General features: G+C 50.1%; 1 protein-coding gene across 3 annotated transcripts in view; it reads right to left on the bottom strand.

The window, feature by feature from the left end:
- The window catches only part of RELL2 (RELT like 2), a 63,461-nt gene that overhangs the window by 19,522 nt on the left and 24,099 nt on the right, over positions 1 to 19,840 (bottom strand). For all 3 annotated transcript variants that reach the window (XM_034778661.1, XM_034778663.1, XM_034778662.1), the window contains exon 6: positions 17,405 to 17,966. In XM_034778661.1, the coding sequence (XP_034634552.1) occupies positions 17,405 to 17,966 (562 nt within the window). The remainder of the gene's footprint in view (positions 1 to 17,404; positions 17,967 to 19,840) is intronic.

The raw sequence follows: 19,840 nt of genomic DNA, 5'->3' as shown, positions 1-19,840 counted from the left end.
GGTCAGGGCAGAGGGAAGTGGGGATGTGGGGGGTTCAGGGCAAAAGGCCTGAAGTGTGGGGGGATTCAGGGGTCAGGGCAGAAGGCTGGTGGGTGTGGGGGTGCAGGGCAGAAGGCTGGATGTGTGGGGGGTTCAGGGGTAAGGGCAGAGGGCTGGGGGTGTGTGGGGGTACAAGGCAGAAGGCTGGGTGTTGGGGGGGACTTGAGGTCAGGGCAGAGGGCTGGGTGTGTGTGGAGGTGCAGGGCAGAAGGCTGGGTGTTGGGGGCGACTCGAGGTCAGGGCAGAGGACTGGGAGGGGTGTGGAGGTACAGGGCAGAGGGCTTGGGTGCTCGGCTCGTGGGGGTGCTCCCAGCCCCCTGCCCTGAGCGGCTCACGGCAGGGGGCTAGAAGTAGGGTGACCAGACAGCAAGTGTAAAAAATCAGGACAGGTGGTGGGGGGTAATAGGAGCCTATATAAGAAAAATACCCAAAAATCGGGACTGTCCCTATAAAATCGGGACATCTGGTCACCCTAGCTGGAAGGGATATGCCCTGTTCCACCCCCTTCCCCCAGGCTCCGTCTCTACCTCTCTCTGCCTGTTCTACAGAGCAGCGAGCATGCTGCCGCTCGGCTCTGCTCAGCTCCCCCTCCCCCTCACAAGGGCCATCGCCGGCAGGGAGACGGAGGGGGAGGAGGAGGAAGCTGTGGGAAGAAGTGGGGGAGGGGGGAAGCTTGGCTGCCGCAGGACCAAACTTCTGCCTCCTGCCCCTGCAGGGGAGAGCGGTGGGGGGGGGGGGGAGGGGGGGGGGGGCCGGGCCCCCCCCCCACCGCTCTCCCCTGCCAGGGCAGGAGGCAGAACCTTGGTCCTGCGGCAGCCAACCTTCCCTCCTCCCCCACTTCTTCCCCCAGCGTGGCGCTTTCCGGCCCCTCCGCTCCTCCTTCTCCTCCTCCTCTCACCGGCCAGGCAGCGTGCCACTCAAAATCGGCTCGCGTGCTGTGTTTGGCACGCGTGCCGTAGGTTGCCGACCCCTTATGTAATCTGATGGGATGGCTGATGGTTTACTTGTTTGTTTAGATTTATAAGACCACAAGAGCAGCCTGTTTCACCCTCCAGGTGCTCCTGACAACTGATTTAATAGATTATAGATTTTCAGAAAGGCTTTGACAAGGTCCTTCACCAAAGGCTCTTATGCAAAGTAAGCTGCCACGGGATAAGAGGGAAGGTCCTTACATGGATTGGTAACTGGTTAAAAGATAGGAAACAAAGGGTAGGTATAAATGGTCAGTTTTCAGAATGGAGAGAGGTAAATAGTGGTGTCCCCCCAGGAGTCTGTTCTAGGACCAATCCTATTCAACATATTCATAAATGATCCAGAAAAAGGGGTAAATAGTGAGGTGGCAAAATTTGTAGATGAAACGAAATTACTAAAGATAATTAAGACCCAGGCAGACTGTGAAGAGCTACAAAAGAATCTCTCAAAACTGGGTGACTGGGCAACAAAATGGCAGATTAAATTTAATGTTGATAAATGCAAAGTAATGCACATTGGAAAGTATAATCCCAACTATACATATAAAATGATGGGGTCTAAATTAGCTGTTACCACTCAAGAAAGAGATCTTGGAGTCATTGTGGATAGTTCTCTGAAAACATCCACTCAAGTGGTTTGAGCATTGGCCTGCTAAACCCAGGGTTGTGAGTTCAATCCTTGAGGGGGCCACTTGGGGATCTGGGGCAAAATCAGTACTTGGTCCTGCTAGTGAAGGCAGGGGGCTGAACTCGATGACCTTTCAAGGTCCCTTCCAGTTCTAGGAGATAGGATATCTCCATTAATTTATAATTTAATTTAATGTGCAGCGGCAGTCAAAAAAGCAAACCGAATGCTGAGAATCATTAAGAAAGGGATAGATAACACTGGTCGACAATTTTTGAGAAGTCGTCTGCTTCAGAGATAAAATGTGCTATTTATTATGTATTTTGATGTGCTGAATTCAAATATGACAATTAAAACAACTGATTGGCTACTGTTTCTAAGGTATTTAAGTTTTTACATTTTATGTCTATGTATATTGTGTAGATAGTAGCATTTTAATCATAAATTCTAAACCTAGGTCTTTTCATGTGTTTATGGTTGCTTTACATGATAATATTTCACCTGTCCTGTTTATGTAACACTTTAAAAATCAGCAAAAGGGTTATATAAATAAAATTTATTATGAAACAAAAGGCAAAAAACTATTATGTATATAGTTTAGTCCTATTCAGTGTCTACTCGGCGCTTCTTGGCTTGTCTCTTGTATTCATTAAATGGAGCATCTCTTGTCACTGTCCAGCAATAGTCTGCAAGCATTGATGGGCTCCATTTGCCCTGATAGCGTTTCTCCGTTGTTGCAATGTCCTGGTGAAATCGCTGGCCGTCCTCGTCGCTCACTGCTCCCCAGTTCAGTGGAAAAAAATCTAGATGAGAGTGCAAAAAATGTATCTTTAGTGACATGTTGCAACCAAGGCTTTTGTATGCTTTGAGGAGGTTTTACACCAACAACCTGTAGTTGTCTGCCTTGTTGTTTCCGAGAAAATTTATTGCCACTAATTGGAAGGCTTTCCATGACGTCTTTTCCTTGCCACGCAGTGCATGGTCAAATGCATCATCTCAAAGAAGTTCACGAATCTGAGGACCAACAAAGACACCTTCCTATATCTTAGCTTCACTTAACCTTGGAAATTTTCCACGGAGGTACTTGAAAGCTGCTTGCGTTTTGTCAATGGTCTTGACAAAGTTCTTCATCAGACCCAGCTTGATGTGTAAGGGTGGTAACAAAATCTTCCTTGATTCAACAAGTGGTAGATGCTGAACACTTTTCCTCCCAGGCTCCAATGACTGTTGGAGTGGCCAATCTTTCTTGATGTAGTGGGAATCTCTTGCACGACTATCCGATTCGCAGAGAAAACAGCAGTACTTTGTGTATCCAGTCTGCAGACCAAGCAAGAGAGCAACAACCTTCAAATCGCCACAAAGCTGCCACTGATGTTGGTCATAGTTTATGCACCTCAAAAGTTGTTTCATGTTGTCATAGGTTTCCTTCATAAGGACTGCATGACCAACTGGAATTGATGGCAAAACATTGCCATTATGCAGTAAAACAGCTTTAAGACTCGTCTTCGATGAATCAATGAACAGTCTCCACTCGTCTGGATTGTGAACGATGTTGAGGGCTGCCATCACACCATCGATGTTGTTGCAGGCTACAACATCACCTTCCATGAAGAAGAATGGGACAAGATCCTTTTGACAGTCACGGAACATGGAAACCCTAACATCACCTGCCAGGAGATTCCACTGCTGTAGTCTGGAGCCCAACAGCTCTGCCTTACTCTTGGGTAGTTCCAAATCCCTGACAAGGTCATTCAGTTCACCTTGTGTTATGAGGTGTGGTTCAGAGGAGGAGGATGGGAGAAAATGTGGGTCCTGTGACATTGATGGTTCAGGACCAGAAGTTTCATCCTCTTCCTCTTCCTCGTCTGACTCAAGTGAGAATGATTCTGGTGCATCAGAAACTGGCAGTCCTTCTCCATGGGGTACTGGGCGTATAGCTGATGGAATGTTTGGATAATGCACAGTCCACTTTTTCTTCTTTGACACACCTTTCCCAACTGGAGGCACCATGCAGAAGAAACAATTGCTGGTATGATCTGTTGGCTCTCTCCAAATCATTGGCACTGCAAAAGGCATAGATTTCCTTTTCCTGTTCAACCACTGGCAAAGATTTGTTGCACAAGTGTTGCAGCATATGTGTGGGGCACACCTCTTGTCCTGATTTCCAATTTTGCAGCCAAAATAAAGGTGATAGGCTTTCTTAACCATAGTGGTTATAATGCGCTTTTGTGATGCAAAAGTCACTTCACCACAAACATAGCAGAAGTTATCTGTACTGTTCGCACAAGTACGAGGTATCTCTGCTCACTTTGGCTAAACAGAAATGTGTCCCTTTGCAAAATCAAACACTGACAAATAAGAGAGCACGACACTGTATGATTTCTAGAGCTGATCTAGGGCAATTTGTTCAGCAGAGTGATGTAAGCTTCGTTATGATTACATCATCCATGACTTCTAGGAAGAACATGATGCAATTCATATCATGTATGACGCAATACCAGCTTCAGATTGCATCATTCATTGTTTTGCCTAAAAAGCAAGTACTGTCAAACCCAGTCATAGATTTATTCATAGATCCAGTCAAAGATGTATTTTAGTCATTTCTGGTTTAAATTGAGATCCCTTCTCTTTATAATTCATTTATTCTCCGCCATTCGCAAGTCAAGGGTCGTATATACTGACCCAATAGCATATCTTGAAAACTAGAGCCAATCAACAATTTTAAGCATCATATTTGTTCTCAGTGACCCTGAATTAGTAAAGTTTGACTACATTTATTTCAGAAGCATTTTGGCTGTAGAGCAGTGTAATAGGACAGAAAATAATATCATGTTGCCTCTATAAATCCATGATATGCCCACATTTTGAATACTGTGTGAAGATGTGGTCACCCCATCTCAAAAAAGGTATATTGGAATTGGAAAAGGTTCAGAAAATGGCAACAAAAATTATTAGGGGAACTGCTTCCATATGAGGAGAGATTAATAAGACTGGGACTTTTCAGCTTGGAAAAGAGATGGCTAAGGGGAGATATGATTGAGGTCTATAAAATCGTGACTGGTGTAGAGAAAGTAGATAAGGAAGTGTTGTTTACTATTTCTCATAACACAAGAACTAGGGGGTCACCAAATGAAATTAATAGGCAGCAGGTTTAAAACAAATAAAAGGAAGTATTTCTTCACACAACGCACAGTCAACCGGTGGAACTCCTTGCCAGAGGATGTTGTGAAGGCCAAGACCATATTAGCCAGGATGGGCAGGAATGGTGTCCCTAGCCTCTGTTTACCAGAAGCTGGGAATGAGCGACAGGGGATGGATCACTTGATCATTACCTGTTCTGTTCATTCTCTCTGGGGCACCTGGCACTGGCCACTGTCGGAAGACCGGATACTGGGCTAGATGGACCTTTGGTCTGACCCAGTCGGGCCATTCTTATGTTCACAATCATTATACACAGGGAGCCAGCAGTGAAGTATAATGGCTAAAGAAACGGCATAGTACTAATGAAAAAGAGCTACCCCCCCTCCTGAGCAGCACCCTTGAAAGCTAACGAGAGGAGTCCAGCAGCAAGCCCTGAAGATCAACAGAGTGAGGCCAGCATGGACCACCGGGGAAAATGCTTCCCCAAGGAAAGGGCCCTTACCAGAACATCTTGTCCCGTAGACACCTGGAGATCAGAAGGCAGTGGTGAGCCCTCTGGATCAGGGCACTGGTGGTCTCTTTGCTTCCCAGTCTTCCCAAGACAATGAGGGACAAGGAGAAGACAGATGTTGGGAAGACTGATACAAGGCAAAGGAGATGACATGGGACTCCCCCGCCTTCTGGCAGAGCAGCAGCTGGCTTCCTAAGTCTCGGGTGACTGAGCCCACTTAATCCAAAAGGACCAAGTGCTAGTGTCCCCTAAGGGCAAGGTGGATTCATCCCCAGAGGAACCCACAAACCAGGGGAATACTCGAGCTGAGGCACGTAGGTAGGCCATAAGGGCAAGTGCTCCTGGGGTGCAACTTGGGCACCATCCCAGAAGGCAGTGAGGTCATCGACAGCCACAGGACTGACCTCTTCAGGATGTGATATGGGGAGATACAAACAAGGGAAAGGTTCCCAGCGCACAGCAGTAAAAGACGATAACAAAGCCTACAGAAACCATGGCTCAGGCAGGACTAGTGCCGAGGGAACCAGATCTGTGACCAGGATCTCAATCAAAGTAGCAGACGGTGCCAAAATAACTGATAACCTAGACTGACTGTCCCACTGCTCAGGATCCCTAACCAAAGTACTGAGCACCAGGGAAGAGAGGTTGATGCATGCAGTGCTAAAAAGCTTCTCACCAAGGCAATCGAGCCCAGGGCAGCCAACACCAGAAAGCTCTGGCCCAATGTAGCAGAGACCCTCGGGTCTGTTGCTCCAGAGGCAGGCCCTCATCATTCTGGGCAGCAAAGCTGGTTTAGTGCCATGCAGTCATCATTATGTCAAGACAAGGTGTGTGACTCATGGCTTGGCTTCTCCTTCTTCCTCAGCTCGGAGGACGAAACATCATGCCAGGAACCAGTTCTGGGAAGACTCTGTAGGCCTGGCACATGGACTCTTTATTCAAGTCAGCGAGTGCTTGTGGTGGAGTCAGCCTCTTCCTACTCTTGTTGCTAGATTTTGGGAACATGACAAAAAGGCCAGAGAGTTCCTTGCAGGCTCTTCAGACTGACTCTCAGACCTGATGCCTAGTGTCTTGGATGACATCACTGAGTGCTGGCTATTGCATTTAACCCAGGCAGAGAACCCATCTGGCTGCCTGTTCCTGACTTAACAGGTCAGGGTGTGGGTGGTGACTCCTCTGGACAGTTGGAACCAGGAAGATTTGCCCACATGGCCACTTCCAGCAGCTGGAGCTCAGGGTAACTCTTTTGAGCTCTGTATGTGCATTAGGAAAAAGCATGGCACAAAGAGCTTGGCTGGGAACGTGCCCCTCCTCTAGGCAGAGAAGATCTCGATCGTGCACCTCTGTCATGGCTCTGGCACCATCACAGAAGGGACACGGCTTGAGGCCAGAGGACTTGGCCTTAGTTAGAAAGGAAAGGCCTGAAAACATGAAGAAGAAACAATGGCCCAATGGGTCCCAAAAGTGTGTAAAAAGCCTGCCCCTAGCTCTAACTCCTCCAGCTGCATGGGAGAATTCTCAAAGCATTTGCCTAATGTGGCTCCCACTGGACTCAGGGAAGTGTTAGGCCAGTGGGGAGCCCTACTGAAAATCCCACTCTACAATTAAAATGGCGGCTCTGTCCCAAAAGGGCCCAACGGGGCAGCAGTGCACACCGCTGAGCTCCTGCTCACAGCCTACGGGAGCTGTGCATGAGGCTGGGGGCTCTGACCCTGCAATGCTTGGCGATGCCATAGGAGGGGGGTTGTGCAGCCTCTGGTGCAGACTGCCCTCCAGAAGGCTTGGGGGGGTGGGGGGGGGTAGTTGTCACTAGAGCGCAGACCCATGCAGGCACAGAGGAACAACTTTCACAATCTCCTCTGCCCTCTCCTAGCCTGCCTGCCCTGTGTCCTGTGGGCATCAGTGATGGGTGCTTGCCTGGATAGGACCATGGCATCAGCACACGGAAATACTAACAGATGATCACACAGGGTCCCCAGAGGCCGAGGGCTGGCACCGGCAATGGGGGCATTTCCTTGGTGGGCCGGTTTCCCACTGGGGAGGAGGCTCCTGGGCTCTCATTGAGAGAATGATGTTTTAGTGAATATTAAATGCTCTATTAGCCATCAGAGGTGTGGCCTGTGCATGGCCCCAGGACAGCCTGTCACAGCCGTGTTACCTAGCAGCTCTGTGTTCTTGGGGAATCGGGGAGCAGTACCCAGCCTGTCTGACTTAAGAAAGATACCCCCCTCCCTTATAAGTGGTTCTTTTTAAAATCTAGCAATCAGTCTGATGATTAAGCTAGTTGCTTCTCTTTCTTTCTCTCTCTCCCCGCCCTCGTGAGTGTTTTTTGGTTTCCTCATTCGCTCTGCAGCAATGCTTCTCCTCGTACCTAAGCTAAAAGATCCCTGCAGCGCCCAAAAATCCTGTGGGGTTTGCTCATCATGTGGGTTACTACCAGAACAATTGTAACATGAAAGTGGGGATAGAGATGTGCTGAACCTGGGACATATGAGGGTGGCAGCTTGGAAGTGCTGCTCAACCCAGTCTGCTGAGTCCAGCGGCATATGAGGGTGACAGCTTGGAAGTGCTTCTTGACCCAGCCTGCTCAGGTGTACTATATTCGGGTGCAGTACCAATGGCACATGAGGGTGACAGCTTGGAGGTGCTGTTTGACCCAGCCTGTTGGGTCCAAGGGCCTATGAGGGTGACAGCTTGGGAGTGCTGATAAACCCGGTCCTCTCAGACGCGCTCTGTTAATCTGTGTGTGTGTTAGTCTGATTCTGGGGCTGAAAGAACCCAGCCCTGGAGAACCTAGGTCCTGCAGGATAGCTCCACTGGGAGGGAACTTGCAGCAGGGAGAAGTAGAGCTCCATATGAGAACACAAGTGACACAAGCAGTACATTGATAGAAGTACAGAAACACCCCCCTCCTCCGAAGAGTAACCCTAATAAATGAGTATACCCCAAAGTAAGGGGCAAAGCTGATAATAAATCGGTAGAGGAACGTGGGCAGCATGTGACCCTAATCACGTGGTATTCGTTGAGTAGTTGCTGTCTCTTCCTTTTTCAGACTAAGCTCCTTTAGCAAGTTTTCTCTCTCATAGAATATTTGGTAATGTCCTGTAACTTTTAAATTAAGAATCGTGCTTAGAATAACTCTAGGACCATGCAATAAGGAGTTAGAGATGTGCATTAAAAGTAAAGATTTTAAAGCAATATTTGTACTGCATGAAAGGGCTTTTGGTAGGGATCATTACTGAGATAAGGGAAATAGAGATGGCTGGAAAAAAACCCTTGGCTGCTTGCTTAATACAGGAGAAAACCAACAGGTTAGAGAGATGAGTAATAAAGAAGGGGAAATGCCCTTGGGAAAGGGGGTGCTCTAAGGGAACTAACTCCAGGAAACAGCTCCGAGATCGGAGCTGTCAGACTTTGGCACTCTGCTGGTAGCACCATGTGGAGGATGGAGTCCCCCAGATGGACTTGATCCTGGCTGGCTGTCTTGTTAAAAGTGGTAAGCATTGTGTGTATGGCATGTGCATTCTGTTTTGGTGGTTGTTGATAAGTGCAGATTGAGTGGGATATTGCTGTGTGGGGCTCTTCTGCTGGTGGGAGACCCTGTAAACCTGCAAAGAATTAAGTCCTGAGTCCACAGGGAAAGGGTGTTTGCCTGGAGCCCACAAAGGAATAGAGTCCGGAGCCCACAGAGGGATAAAGTTGGGTGCCTTTCGCCTGGAGCCCTACGAATTGGGAAAGGGTGGGCGTACCTAAATTAAGAGAGTTACGCCTTGAGCCCTAGGAACTGGGTAAAGGTGGGTGCCCCTCGAGTGTAAGTAACAGAGAATTTTGTGCGGGTAACAATTAGGCCAATTAGTAATGTACAGAAAGTTTTCAGTGAAGGAGCACTCTTTGACACACACACCTGGGATGGCCCCTGCTTTACTGTGAATCGGGCCAGCCCCAGTGTTTATCAAGTAGAAATCCTGAATGGAAAAAATGGGAAACGCTGGTGGAAATGGTTTCATTCCTTACGGTTCAAAGAATGGAAGGGTAAATCACCTGACCCACAAGGAATAGTATAATTGTCTTCTCCATCCTGCCAGCCACCCTTCTTGGTTAGCAAGAAGGAATGGCTTGGGGCTGTTGGAATATATGCCTCAGGTGGGCTTGTCTGTGCCTACTCCAATGTTGAGGCAGGAAAAGGCCAGAGAAGTCCTCGACTTATTATGGCCACCGTCACGTAGGTCACTGCTTCATGTTCACCCTGCAATATTGGTCCCAGACTCTCCCAGTATATCGGGGAGAGCGTGGGAGTTTGTTCTCTCTTCTTTGCCCCCTCACAGATCCCAAACACAAGCCATGACATCCCACCATTGCACCGGAACTCTGCTGTTCATAAGTGTCTGGAGTCTGATGCTGTCCAGGCTCTATGCTGTACCTGTGATCCCTCTGAGCCTCTGGAGGTGCTTGCCAGCTGGAACCCAGGAAGTAAAATTGCTGTACCACATTGTAGACGTCCGGGGTGGGGCTCGTCCCTCGCAGGGGCAACTGGGAGCCAGGTCGCTTCACTACATGAGGCTGGGGAACAGTTCAGTCTCACAGGTCCAAGCCCTAAGTCGGGGCAGGGCCGCGAGCAACCAGTAGTTCAGGGGCTCAGGCCCTCAGGCAGGAGCTGAGCAAACAAACAGTAACTCAGGGGCTCAGGCCCTCAGGCAGGGGCTGAGCAAACAAACAGTAACTCAGGGGCTCAGGCCCTCAGGCAGGGGCTGAGCATTGGCTTGAGGGTAGGGGAGGAGGAGAGACTGCCACCCGGGGTGGGGTGGCAGGGGGGAACACAGGCCCACCCACTCCACTATGTCCCAGCCCGGGGCCCTGTCAGCAGCAATCCGTCTGCTGCTGGGTCAGTGGGGATCCTGACCGCAACACACTGACATGGGTTCGGGGTCTGCTATCCCCAGGCCACTTCCCATCTCCTCCTCCATGGGTACCTGCACGTCCTCAGCCTCGTCCACCGTGTCCCAGATCATGGGGTCCTCAAGGCACCGAGCGCTGGGTAGGTTGGGCGGCTCCTCTGGACCCTTGGTGAGGGGAAGTTCAGTCCGCTCCTCAGGATACCGGGCTCAGGGCAGGCTCGGCCAGTCCTCCTCAGGATACCGGGCTCGGGGCAGGCTGAGCCCAGCAGGAGCTCAGGCACCAGCGTCTGTCCTCTCCCGCGGTCGGACGGCAACTGAGCGCTGGGGCCGGGCCTTTATACTTCCTGTCCCGCCCCTTGACTTCCGGGGGGCGGGGACAGGCGATGGTGACTCCGCCCACTCTGGCGGCTGTTCTGGCTTGTCCCTCACAGGGGCAACTGGGAGCCAGGTCGCCTCACTACACACATGGATTCTATGAGAATGGAAGCAACCCCCTGGCCCTGCAGTGTCGCTACCAGTTCTACGCTGTTGGCAACTCCTTGGGTTGTCCCTGGGAAAGCATTGCCAATTGCACAAAGAGTGCCACCGGGGAGTCACTCAAGTTTTGCTATGAAATTAAGACCACACCAAAGTCCGTCCCATTCTTCTGTAAGCCGTTGTGGTCTCGAAAGGGACGTACACCATCAAACGCAACTAGTAACAGCCTCCCAGGTGGCGGAAGGTGCAGGATAGTCCTGGTTTCCTCCGCTGTTTGGAGAGCAACCATGCCCCTACGTGTCATCATTGTTGTCGGAACCCAAACACCTCCGTTACCCGGTGATGAACTGCAGCTGTCTCTGATCATGCCAGCAGGCAAGAATATCACATGGTTCCTTGTGAACTGGACTTTAGCTGGACATGACTTGATTAGGCAAGGTACCCCAGACTGGGTAGTTCCATTAAAGGGCACACATTGTGACAAGCTCATGCCAACAATTTGGTTTAAATTCTATGGGCACATTGCCATTTCAGAGGGATTCCATGAGCCCAGATTGTACAGAATGAAATTGGGCCAACAGCAAAAAACAGTTTTAAATTTTGACCCTCTGATCACAAACCTCGCTCCCCTCTGACATTTAAGAGTCCCAATTTCAGTACCCCATCTGTTGAAATTGGATCAACATTTGATTCTTCAACCTCAGACTTCTCTGAAGGAGGTTCAAATCCACTTAGAAGGCATGAATATCTCTCACATAGCACCTATACGCGCTCCCTTGATTGGAATAGCCATAAGGGTTGGGATGAATGGGTAAAAATGTGGCAAGGGGCTGACCGTGTAAATAGAGTAAAAAGGGAATTAAGTGATTGGATTACACCTGTAGGAACAGGAATCTCTTTAGTTGATGTTGCAAACATAGAACATAAACTATCATATGCCACTGAAAATATAGAAAAAATGGTGTGATAAATGAAAGGGGGAGTAGCTCCCTCTTATGGACACCCAGCCAGCCAGTTAGCTATAAAATCCCTCTTAGTAGCTGTTCTCTACTTGCTTTACCTGTAAAGGGTTAAAAAGTCTCCCTACTATGCATAAGTAAAAGGAAGGAAGTGGGCACCTGACCAAAAGAGCCAATGGGAAGGCTAGAACTTTTTAAAATTGGGGGAAAACTTCCCCTTTGTCTGTCTGTGGTTGCTCTCAGGGAGAGGCAGACAGGGAGCAACTATGCTGTAAGAAGCTTGGGGCCAGGTATGAAAAATCATCGGTATCATACCTAGAAACTACTCAGTTGAAATCCCAGATCTGTAAGTAGATCAGGAAATGTCTAGGAAGACACGATTAGGTTTATCCTTTTTATTTCTTTATGGCTTGTGGACTCCTCTGTGCTAACACCAAATGCTTTTGTTTTCCTTATAACCTTAACGCTGGACCTCTAGAAACTATTCTTGATGCTTAATCGTTGTAGTTGCTCTCTTTAAATCCAGCAATAGCCTAGGTTCCCAAATTATTTTCTTCCTTTAAAATTTTAATATAATTTACCTTTTTTAAAAAACAGAATTGAATTTCTGTGTCCTAAGAGGTTTGTGCACATTGTTTTAATTAGCTGGTGGCAACAGCTGATTTTCTTTGTTTTTCTTTCTCAGCTCTTCCCTGGAGGAGAGGTGAAAGGGCTTGAGGGTACCCCACAGGAAAGAATTCCCAAGTGCGCCTTCCTGGGCTCTCAAAGGGGTTCTGCACTTGGGTGGTGGCAGCATCTACCCCTCCAAGGTCAGAGAAAAGCTGTAACCTTGGGAGTTTAATACAAGCCTGGAGTGGCCAGTATTAATTTTTAGAATCCTTGCGGGCTCCCACCTTCTGCACTTGAAGCGCCAGAGTGGGGAATCAGCCTTGACAGATGGGAACCCCATTAACAGCATCTTTGAAACAGTTAAGTGAGGAACAGCAGTTAATAAGTAAGATATTTCCTTGGTGGGAAAGACTCCTAGAAAAAGATGAAGAGTTAATGATGTCTGATGTACAGTCCCTCAAGAATAATGTCTCATTGACCTCAGCGTGTGAGCAAGCTCAAGCTCTCACCCAGAATGTAATCATGGGAATGATTCGGCAAGCCATAGCAGGACAAATTCCCATGGAGGCAATCAACTTGATTTGGCCCAATGTAACGGAGGAAGAATTAGCCCTCCAGCCCTGGTGGAGACTAAGTAACGCTTCGTACAATCACCACCAGCAAAGCTTGCGGTTATTCTTGATAACTGTGACAGGCAAAGAAATTAGAGTAATCCACCCAGTAGTCCCACTGGGATTACAGATTAATGATAACTCAGTAATGTACTCCAGAGATCCTAACACTTGGGCCTGGCAGTAAGATAATGTGTAAATGTAAAGGGGTGTAGGAGAAAAGAAGATTTGGGCTAGATCTCTGAAGATCAAGCATTGGAGGACCATGATGAATGCTTCTTCCCACAACCTGGGAATAAGTCTCACTGTTCCTTTGATGTTATCCAGGAAAAGGGGTCTGTTTTTATCTATGTTGGTAAAGCTTGTGTGTATATGTAAGAATGAGATTAATTATTAATTGTATTGATTAATGGACATTGGATTCAACCCATGGTGCCTTACGTTAATCGCTGTTTCTGTAATGTAACCACTATTGTTAGTTGTAATATTAAGTTTACAGTTCCTATATGGACTATACAACATTTAAAAGCCTATCCTGAGCTCTACAAGGAGGTTTCCCCCATTTCACTGGGAATGGGTCTCACTGCCATTAAGGGACTATTAACTCATCCCTCCTTACAAACTGAGCGGCAGAACTTTTGGGGAGAATGGCAAACTCGAGATTCAACACCACAACCAGGATATCTCTAGGCTAGCAGCCACAGTTAAAAACGCAGGCCATCGCTCCTGATGGGAGACTTTGCTTGGGTGGAGTCCCAGTGCAACAGGTCTTTTGAATATCATGCTTCACCCCATTGTAGTGATCATCGGTTTCCAAATTATACTAGCAATTGGTCTGGCTCTACTGGTTTGCTGGATCCAGCAACTGATGCGGTGGCTGCAATGGATTGAAGATCAGACAGAGTAAGGATGTGATGGGGATACTCGCTCATCACGAGCACCCCATCAACAGGGGGACTCGTTACCTAGCAACTCTGTGTTCTTGGGGAACCAGGGCACAGTACCTAGCCCATCTGACTCATGAAAGACACCCCCCCCCAACCTCTACTTGAACCAAATCTGCATCAGAAGAAAGACTTACAAAAAGCAATGAAAAGGCAGTGGGAGACACAACTAAACCCCTGGGATAAGCATGACAGGATTAAGGAAACTCCCCTAGCCTCATTTGTATCGAAGATGGGACAAGGAGGCAACTCCATTGGTATACAGAATGGAGAACAGAGATTCCAAGGCAAGAACTGCACGGAACTCTGGGACCAGAAAAGCAGGGAAGTGTTGCATGATGGGGGATCTCTGCTCCAGATGTTAATGAACCTACGCCTGCACACACTCAGCTCAGTAGTTATCAGACCAATTCTAGTAACGAATCCTTTATTGGTATCCAAAATAGTGAAGCTCCCTAATTGCATTGTGAGCTTCCTCCAATGAACACCGCCCAAAGCCAGGAATGATCATCTCCCATGTCTAGCCTGAACAAAACAACTTTGGTATTTTCCCTTGTTTACACATAAACAAATCTAGTGTTCTCCCTTGAACCATTTATGTTTCTCTACAACAGGCCTGCACAACATGTGGCCCGGGGGCCGCATGTTGCCCGCGTGGGTTCACTGTGTGGCCCGCGGGGGGGTGAGTAGGCAAGCGGCGGGTGAGGGAGGGGGCCTGAGTAGGTGAGCGGGCGGGCAGTGGCGGGGAATGAGTAGGCGAGCCGGGTGCGTGGAGGGCTGAGGAGGCGAGTGGGCGGGCAGTGGCGGGGGGGGGGGGGGGGCGGGGGGGGGGGGGGGGTGAGGAGGCGAGCGGTGGGAGGGGGGGTGAGGAGACGAATGGTGAGTCAGTGGCTGACCTGTTCTACTGATCTGATCCCCTCTCCCAGGGCCGGCTCCAGGCACCAGCAAAACAAGCAGGTGCTTGGGGCGGCACATTTCTAGGGGCGGCATTCTGGCGCTGGCCATCATAGGTGCCGACTCCGGGGCATGGGGAAAAAGTGCCCTCGCCACCCCAGCTCGCCTCCGCCTGCTCCCCTGAGCATGCCGCCGCCGCTCCGCTTCTCCCCCCTCCCTCCCAGGCTTGCCACGTGCGAAACCGCTATTTCGTGCAGCAAGGCTGGGAGGGAGGAGAAGCCGAGCGGCGGGCACTCAGGGGAAGCGGTGGTGGTGGAGCGGAGGTGAGCTGGAGCGGGGAGCGGTTCCTCTACGCCCCCCATTACTTCCTGCGGCCCCCCACCCTAGCTCACCTCTGCTCCGCCTGCTCCCCTGTACGCGCCGCAGCTCTGCTTCTCTGCCCTCCCTCGTTTGAGAGGGAGGGGGGAGAAGCGGAGTGGGGGCACGCCCGGGGGAGCAGGCGGAGGGGGGGCACGCCCGGGGGAGCAGGCAGAGTGGAGGTGAGCTAGGGCGGGAGTTCATGGGGGGCCCGCAGGAAGCAATGGGGGGGAGAAATATGGCACGCCGGGGGAGGAGGCGGTGCTGGGGATTTGGGGAAGGGATTCGGAAGGGGTGGAGTTGGGGTGGGGCCGGGGGCAGAGGAGCACAAAAAAGAAAGGGGAGGCGGCCAAAATTTTTTCTGCTTGGGGCGGCAAAAATCCTAGAGGCGGCCCTGCCCTCTCCAAGGGTTGCAGCTGTCTGGAGGTGCCTGCCTTCCACGCCTTCCTCATTCACACCTCATTCATTCAACAGGGCAATTGATTACAAAGTGGGGGGAAGATCTTATTCTACTTCTAGCAAAAAGACATTTTTCTTTTACCTTAATTATACTACCTTAGGGGCCCGCTATAACATATTACCGAGGTTCAATACTGCGGTTTCGGTGGGGCGGCGCTGGGGAAGGAGGGTTTGTTTCCGTGGAGCAGGTGGCGTGGGGGAGAGGGGTGTTTCGGCGGCGCTGGGGGGGGTTGTTTCCATGGGGCGGGCAGCACTGGGGGGGGGGGTTTCGGGGGGGCTGGGAGAGGGGGTTGGGGGCGCTCGGGGGGTTTCGGCCCTCAGCTGTTTTCTTTGGAGTAATATGGTCCTCGCCACTTTACGAGTTGTGCAGGCCTGCTCTACAAAAACCCCTATCCATGCTCAAGTAAGTGTTCTGATGTCTGGATCCAAAATCTGTATGAGTTCCATTGGGACTTCACCTTCTCCTGACTGATCATGCTGGGGGCTCTGCCGGTCTCCAGCACTCCAGACCCTTAGCTACCACCACCACCTGGGACCCCCGATCGAGTCAAGCTTCATGGAGTGGTGAGAACCCAGCTCTCACTCTTCTCTCTCGGTATAGCCTTCTAAACTTTTATAATCAAGTTTAAATTAGATTTAATATTATAAATGTTTTGTTTGTTAGCTCCCCTATGGTTATTACCTGGCAATAAATAACTTTCAAGATTAAGCTGGTTGCTTCTCTCTCTCCCCTTCGTGGGTGTTTTTTGGTTCCTCATTCGCTCTGCAGCAACGCTCCTCGTACCTAAGCTAAACGATCCCTGCAGCACTCAAAAATCCTGTGGGGTTTGCTCATCAAGTGGAGTTACTACCAGAACAATTGTAATGTGAAAGTGGGGATAGAGACGTGCTGAACCTGGGACATATGAGGGTGGCAGCTCGGAAGTGCTGCTCGACCTAGCCTCCTGAGTCCAGGGACATATAAGGAGTCAGCTTGTGAGTGCTGATTAACCCAGTCCTCTCAGATGCGCTCTGTTAGAGAGAGAGAGAGTGTGTGTGTGTGCGTGTGTGTGTGAGTCTGATTCTGGAGCTGGAATAATCCAGCCCTGGGGAACCTAGGTCCTGCAGGATAGCTCCATTGGGAGGGACTTGCAGCAGGGAGAAGTAGAGCTCCTTATGAGAACACAAGTGACACAAGCAGTACATTGATAGAAGTACAGAACCCCCTCCCTCCCCCAGAAGAGTAACCCTAATAAATGAGGATACCCCAAGTAATGGGCAAAGCTAGTAACAGCTGCCCCATGCAGGGACCCCAGCCTTCCCTGAGAACATGCTTGGTCTTTCCCATGCTCCTCCCAGAAAAGGACCATTTTCTCCCATCAGGGCCTGTAGAAGGTGACCCGCAGCCCCTGGGCTCTGCTCCAGGGAAGGAGACAGATTCACATTACCAATGTCTGGGCAACTTCTGCCTCAAGGAGCTGAGGTCCATCACACTAATGGGCTGAAGTCTGTGGAGCCTTTGCAGGCCTGGTGCTTAGGGAGCTGCTCTCAGAGAGCCCCTCCAGTGGGCAGTTACGCTGGAGTGGGCAGATCTGTTCCCCGTCTCCAGAACCCAAGTCTAAAGGAAACCTGAGCAATGACTCACAGCATAACACTTTGTCTGCTTGTCCTGCACTGCGCCCACTGTGCTGCCTCCACATTGCACTAACTCAGTGGATCTGGGGACTCATGGCACCTGGTCTGCTCAGCAGCACCAAACACTTCCAGGCTTTGGATACGTTGTGTGGGCTTTGATATCTGCCCGAACTTTCTTATCCCCTTGTAGTTTTACACCCCTCAGCCACGACTCCCTGCAGAGTAATTGCTCGGGAAGCCCCAGGCAGACTTTGCATACCCTGCACTGGGGATGAGGAAGGAGTGGAGGGGTCCTTACCTGTTGCCCTATGTCCTCCACTCTGGATTCTTTCCTGTTGGCATCCTTGTTTCCTGCCATGGCAGCTCGGGTTCCTTCTTGCACACCTTGGCTCCCTTTAACTTCTGCCGTTTCATTAGCTGCCCCTGGCACAGCCTCCTCCTGCAGGACATTGCGTGGCTCAGCCCATTTCACCTCCTCCTGCAAGTCTGCAGGGACGCCAGGAGCACAGGGTGCTGGGGCCTGAAGCCCTTTCCCCTTGCTTTGGTCACGTCCATTCCCTGGGGCAAGGTCTTGGAGGTCAAGGTCCTGCAGCGAGCCTGTCTTACCGAACCTCTTCCCCACTGGCCCATTGGTGGGAGTATTTGCCTTGACTGGTGCATTGGGAGGATCCTCCCCTTGGCCTGTTCCATTTGGACAACCCTCTGTCTGGATGGTTCTGTTTTGCAGACCCTCCTGATGAAGCTGTTCATTGCTGTGGGCTGCCGGGTCTCTGTCACCAGCTTCCTTGCTGCCATCAGGAAGCGACACATCCTGCTGCTCCAGGAAAATGGGCTTCTTCTCAATATGGGTCACATGAAACCTACAAGGGCAAAAGAGTCCAGTCACAAGTGGTGATGGCTCCCTCCTACAATCTCACCCAGCCCTTCGGTGTGCCGGCACTGCCCTCCATGTTTCCGTCCTATAGCCATGCCAATGCCACCCTCAGGCCTTGGACCCCTCGTTCCCATCCTATCGCCATGCCAGCACCTCCCTCCACCTCAGACCCCTTGTTCCTGTCCTATCACCATGCTGGCACCGCCCTCCACCTCAGACCCCTCGTTCCCATTCTATCTCAGTGCGTGTGCTGCCCTACAGCCTCTGACCCCTTGTTCCCATTTTATCGCCGTGCCAGTGCCACTCTCCAGCCTCGGACCCGTCATTTCCATCTGTGATGGGGTATGCATACCCCAAACTAGGAAGGAAAGGATTAATCCCACACAATGGGCAGAGGAAGTCCCGCCCCTCAAACCCTGCTGGGCATGTTCCAACTGCTGTGCTAGTATAAAGGAGAGCAGCTCAACTCAGTCTGTGCTGACCACCAAGGAGGAAGGACCCATGGTGGAGGCTCCAGCCCAGAAGCCGTTACAGCCCTTGTCTGCGGGAGCTGGAGATCCCGAGACCCAGACTGGAGACCTGTTGACTACAGCTGACCAGTTGGAGTCAGAGTCCCAGGGAGTTACCTGTGCCAAGGAGCCCAGAGAGCCTGACATCACATAGACTGCAGCTTCAGGAAGCCCGGTAGGAAGTGACCCAGGGAGATGGAGTGAGTGGTATCTCCCACCCATGTAAGGTCAGTGTGTTGCGGTTGAATTCCCCACTGACCCAGTGGTGGACTATTCCGTCATTGTTATGGCCCTGGGTCGGGACCTGGTGTTGTTGTGTGGGCCTGGCTCCCCAACCCTGGCTACCACACCCTTTGGTGGCAGCCCCCAGATTTGGCCATTAGGCTGTGCATCCCTGCACTCAAGGGCCACTGTACTGACTCTGGACACTAGGCCGCGTTGCTCTGCACTTGAGAGTCGATTTATTGACTCCTGCCACTAGGCCACATCGCCCTATGCTCATGGGCCGCCACACTGTCTCAGGCCATTAGGCCATGCTGTAAGGATAAGGCCTTTTCCTGTAGCCCTATTGTAAGGCCAAAAGTCTTTGTCTGCAGCCATATTAGGAGAGCAGTAGCCATTAGCTAAGAAGCAGGAAGGCACATCCTCACATTCCATCTAAATGACATTAAAACAACGTAATATCAGGCTGTTAAGAAGGTGGTCCTGTCCTAATAGCACCCACCATCACCAGATAAAGAAACAGAGCTTAAGATAGTTAAAGAAAACTTAGTTTGATAGCATCCTGTCTGGCAAGAAATCACTTATCAATAGTTGTGGTTGTGAAATCCTCATTTCTTTATTGTTTTTATCTTTATGGTCCCCACTTCTCTATTGTTTGTCTGTATGATCTGTCTGGTTCTTTGATTGTTTCTGTCTGTTACATAATTAATTTTGCTAGGTGTAAATTAATTAAGGTGGTAGGGTATGATTAGGTTAGAGAATTTTGTTACATGTTAGGATTGGATAGTAAAATTTTAGTAAAATGATTCGTTAAGGTATAGCTAAGCAGGACTCAAGTTTCACTATATAAACTGAGGGCCAAGAAGGAGACCAGCAGAGAAGAAGCAGAAGAATAATAAGAAGGAAAGACCTGGAAGAAGAAGTCACCTCTAAGGCTACATCTACACTTCCACGGTAGGTCAACCAACGCTACGCAACTCCAGCTACGTGAATAACATAGCTGGAGTCTATGTACCTTAGGACAACTTACTGCGGGGTCTATACCACGGGGGGACCGACGGCAGGGCCGGCTCCAGGGTTTTGGCCACCCCAAGCAGCCAAAAAAAAAAAAAAAAAAAAAAAAAAAAAA

Source organism: Trachemys scripta, chromosome 8 (genome assembly GCF_013100865.1).
Source record: "Trachemys scripta elegans isolate TJP31775 chromosome 8, CAS_Tse_1.0, whole genome shotgun sequence".
In the NCBI taxonomy this organism is placed as follows: Eukaryota; Metazoa; Chordata; order Testudines; family Emydidae; genus Trachemys; species Trachemys scripta.
This window is presented reverse-complemented; position numbering and strand designations above follow the sequence as displayed.